Source organism: Oratosquilla oratoria, chromosome 5 (assembly GCF_046742065.1).
Source record: "Oratosquilla oratoria isolate Oo_2021 chromosome 5, ASM4674206v1, whole genome shotgun sequence".
Taxonomy (NCBI): Eukaryota; Metazoa; Arthropoda; class Malacostraca; order Stomatopoda; family Squillidae; genus Oratosquilla; species Oratosquilla oratoria.
Genome location: NC_134781.1, coordinates 77,496,557 through 77,501,556, shown reverse-complemented (window position 1 = coordinate 77,501,556; position 5,000 = coordinate 77,496,557). Strand labels below are relative to the sequence as shown.

Here is a 5,000-nt window from a genome sequence, read left to right as displayed (position 1 = left end):
GCCTTGCTGTAGACGATGGTGAAAACCAATTCTTAAGGTTTCAGCGTCGCCGTGAACCTATCACTATCGTAATTTTTTTTTTTTTATAAATGCATATGTGCACTTTGACTAGGCTACCCCCCTTACAAGAAGGAAAAAGTCAGAAAGTTCGTATGTGGGGGAATTTTCCTCGCGACGTATACCCGAAGGCGTGTTTCAGAATACGGACCTGGGACGGTTGACTTCGTAGGAATTGCCAACACGATACCGAGCTACTTCGTCAGCACGATGGTGCCGGGCAACCCACGAGTTTCGTGAATAGGGAGGGGGGGGGGGGCAATGGAGCGTCGGCTTAAACACAGACGAGTCATAAGCCGTGTCCACACTTGTTGCATTTCCACGCATCGTATCATCTTTGCGTACCACCTAGTGATACGATACGGTGCAACAGGGTATTGTACCCACTTGTTGCGTATCCGTATACAGCGGGCGGATACGCAACAAGTAGGTACAATACCCTGTTGCACCGTATCCTATCACTAGGTGGTACGCAAAGATGATACGATGTTTGGTCGCGTCCCAGGACTACGGAAACCAACGTGACAAAGCCTGCAGGGGGACCCGGGTATCGAACTCACGACTACCTGACAATGAGTTCGACAAGGTATCCATTGGGCTACCGCGGGGCATGTGTATTTGTGCCACTACACAATTATATGGTCTCCCTGTCCATCGAGACTGCTTCAAGCTGATGGTCGACATTTATCTAAATAAATCCTACTGGCGTTACCCCCGACCCTTGCGCTATGGATAGATGACACAGAGGTGAATAAAATAGCCTGGCGATGGTTAGAACCAAAGGGAAAGGACCAACTAGTAAGGAAGGGGTTAATCGAGCTTAGCTTCCTCCCTTTCGCCTCTGGCGTCATCGTAAGCGTGCTGGTCTCGCATTCGTTTGGTTACGGGTTCGAGTCCCGCGCGCCTTTCCGATTCCCATCAGTGACTGTTACCTGGCCCAGCTGTCCGAAAAGCGCATCATAGGGCACCTCCTGGTGTATGCTCCTCACTTTTCTTTATCAGTTCATATATACAATTCCAAGAGGCGAGGAGTGAACTCGGGACAACACGGGGTCCCGATCGATCAAGATGACGTTTTATCCTGGGGTCCGCCCTCTCCTCGTCTGAAGAAAACGCTCTAATGTTGTTAACGATAGTAAAAACCTGTATGTGACGTCATGGCTCGGAAGAGGCCTTGTGTAAGGTGACTTTTGAGTACCTCAACCTCAGTCTTGATTCTGTGAGATGACGAACACACGCGATGCTTCAGATACTCTCAAATTTGATTCATCGTTGCACCGACTGTCAAACTTTATAAGTTGTTGTAAAAACGTTGCCACGACTTTTAAGTAAACGCAGAATTTTGTATCAACTTTCGGAAAAAGTTTCGTGGGAGAATTCGCTGAACCAGGTACAATGAGACCCAAAGTGATTATTTTACGACAAGAAAGTTTTGTTTACATCCACAAGAGGGATTCTCGTGAATGAACCGGAAATTTCTTGACTCGAAACAACCATAAGTCAGTGATACTTCTTGGGAAAGTGAATCCAAAGATTATTCGTCCGTTCCTTGCCGAAAACAAGAGTGACCTCAAGCCACTCACAGATCAGTGATTCTTTCAGCAAAAAACAGGTCAACGCAGTAACAGACGTGGTTACTCGAAAGGTTTCGTTGCCAAGAACAGAACTCAAACGTATAAACGACCCACAGTGGAGACAAGAACTCATTCCTCGATCCGTAGACTCACCCACATCGTCACAATGAATCTATTACGAGGACTAGACTGGATACAGAACTTCGTCCACTACCTCCAGGGTAAGTTGAGCAAAGGCTCCTGGAGTTTTGGGTTAATCGACGCCAAAGCCGTGGAGAAGAATTCTTCAGTGTTCTCAGCAATCCTCATGATCTCTCACACTCTCTGATGATTTCTGTGGTTGTTCTGCCGTGGAGGCAATTTATCACCAAGTAGATATCAGTGCAACACTATTTACAGGTGACGTAATGTATTTAGGATAATTTGACACCTCCCGACTTCCACACTATATGGGATATTGATATCTTAATTTTTATACAGTCAATATTTTGGTGACTTTAGTGACTTTCCTACGGACCAGAGTCCCACAGCATTCTTATATGATTGGTGACTCCACGAAAAAAAAATAATAATAATAATGATGACAATCATTTTTAACTTACCTTTGTTATGCTTTTCACCTCCTTTATTCTATATAGGACTCCATCTCTTCTGTGGGATATTCTCCCTAAGGAGAGACGCGATGGTGACTGCTTTCGAAACACTAAGTGCTCATGATTTATATTCGTGGCTCTATGTCACGTAACACAACTGATGTATCTGTACCCAGTGACTCCTAGGGCCCCTCAATGAACTCCTCCACTCCCATCCTCTCGAGATGGAGTTGCTTCAGGAGTTTCCTTTTGTCCTCTTGAAGCCGCTAAGCGATTTTAATCACCTGAAAGGAAGCTCTCCGTAGTCAGTGACGTAATATCAAAGGAGAGTATTGCTTACGTGAATAAAATCGCATGCCGAACACCTGTGTCTTGGACTACAGTTAGCGTTACCGCTTCGACCTGGAGGGAGTGCTTGAGATATTTTATTCTGGCTTACGTCAGGTGGTTTTGGTTGGTCGAGGGTCTTCCTACTACCTGACGGGGACAAAGGACTACCACCACCACCTGAAGTGGGGCTTCGCGCAGATTGGCAAGTCGGCGCGATTGAGTAAGTGAATGTGATGATTCAATGGGGCACTCGCTCATTCTCATACCTTTCGTCATCCACTTGCCAGAGAGGTTCAGGATTATTCTCATTCTCTCTCTCTCTCTCTCTCTCTCTCTCTCTCTCTCTCTCTCTCTCTCTCTCTCTCTCTCTCTCTCTCTCTCTCTCTCTCTCTGTGTGTGTGTGTGTGTGTGTGTGTGTGTGTGTGTGTGTGTGTGTGTGTGTGTGTGTGTGTGTGTGTGCGATTCACCATGGTCTTGGATCGCGTGTTGGACTCGTGATCGACAGCTACTACCCTCCCGAAAGAGAGCTCAGAACTCATGTATGACCGATCTATGGGTAATGCTGTAACCTGACACACAGACACACACACACACACACACACACACACACACACACACACACACACACACACACACACACACACACACACACACACACACACACACACACACACACACACACACACCTCCCAGCCTACGGGAGTTGGAGTAACGGCTCACAGCGCAGCGATATTGAAATTATTTCAGCCCTGGGCGGGATTCGAACTCGGACCGCTGAGTTACCACTGTGTGTGTGTGTGTATGTGTGTGTGTGTGTATGTGTGTGTGTGTGTGTGTGTGTGTGTGTGTGTGTGTGTGTGTGTGTGTGTGTGTGTGTGTGTGTGTGTGTGTGTGTGTGTGTGTGTGTTTCACCTCCACTGCATTCACTCGCGACACACCTTGCCTGTCACTATGCGCTTGTATGGTTAACTTGACACACAAGAAGGGCACCCACCTGTTCTCCCTCAAGGCAAACTTTATCCATCGATGCTCTTCTCTCACAGAACCTTCCTGATGATCTGTTGACATATCTAACAAAATCCCCGAAGTACTTTTATTCCTTTTTCCCAAACCCAGTCTCTTGGCCGCCTGCCTGTTGACACATTCCACAGAATAAGCTATTACTTTCAGTTACCTGGACCTCAGTCCTGATTAAATCGCTGGGGGTTTTGGTACTTGATGAGATACGCTTATGAACACTTTGATGTGCCTCTGTATCTTGGAAATGCGGCAACATTGCATTCTCTTTTGTGATTCCCTTCTGGCTCTCCCTGAGTCTTGTCCTTGAGGATACGCACGCGATACCGAAAGAAGGAATGGAAAGGTGAGTGAGGTTCTTATATATATACTATAAAAGACTATTACCCAAGCAAACAGAGGTCATTGTTAGACGTATCCAGCCTTGATTTAGCAAGGCAACTGACATAGAAGGATCTTAGGATGGTAATGATACACATTTACCAAATAGTCGTTTACTCTTCACAAAGGAGCTGGCAGGGTCAAAACATAATAAATAAATAAACAAATAAGTCTACGGTTCGCGTAAATTCAATTTCAAAATACAAAAGAAAATCAGTCCTTCATCTGGCAACTTTTTAGACTTCTCAAATATACGCACACACACACACACACATATATATGTGTGTGTATGTTTCTTAAGACAGATTGAACATTTTTAGAAGCTCCGCCATGGGATACGAACCCTGACCCGTGCGTCGATGATCACGAGGCCAAGACGTTAGCGACCATGCTACATGGTGATGGTTCAAAAGGACTGTACTAGTCCCCGACCACGCTTCACGTAACATTGGAAGATCTAATCTCAATTTCATCTAATCCCGTATTAGGCGAGCCTTCCGACAAGTTGTGTATGTTTCTTAAGACAGATTGAACTTTTTTAGAAGCTCCGCCATGGGAAAAAAAAAAAAATTCAATCTGTCTTAAGAAACATACACAACTTGTCGGAAGGCTCGCCTAATACGGGATTAGATGAAATTGAGATTAGATCTTCCAATGTTACGTGAAGCGTGGTCGGGGACTAGTACAGTCCTTTTGAACCATCACCATGTAGCATGGTCGCTAACGTCTTGACATATATATATACATATATATATATACATATATATATACATATATATATATATATATATATATATATAGATATATATGCAGATATATATATAATATATATTATATATATATACATACATATATATTATGAATATATGTATATATATAGATATATGATAAATGTCTGTAAAAATGTAAATAAATTCTATGTGTATTTCCAGAAATGAGATAGAGAACAAGGAAAAATTACACGTATATCGCCAGTAGTTGGTGAATATTACTAATAGATGTTGCGATTCCCTGTGTATAATAAACATCATGAAGCGTATATCGCCAA

The 5,000-nt window shown here is 44.0% G+C and overlaps 1 protein-coding gene across 4 annotated transcripts in view; it reads left to right on the top strand.

The window, feature by feature from the left end:
- Positions 1 to 5,000, top strand: part of LOC143025580 (uncharacterized) — a 136,995-nt gene that overhangs the window by 120,711 nt on the left and 11,284 nt on the right. For 2 of the 4 annotated variants that reach the window (XM_076185472.1, XM_076185469.1), the window contains exon 2: positions 1,660 to 1,852. The exons of the other annotated variants lie outside the window; for them this stretch is intronic. In XM_076185472.1, coding sequence (XP_076041587.1) covers positions 1,798 to 1,852 — 55 coding nt within the window. In that variant the 5' untranslated portion in view covers positions 1,660 to 1,797. The remainder of the gene's footprint in view (positions 1 to 1,659; positions 1,853 to 5,000) is intronic. 4 annotated transcript variants of the gene reach the window in all.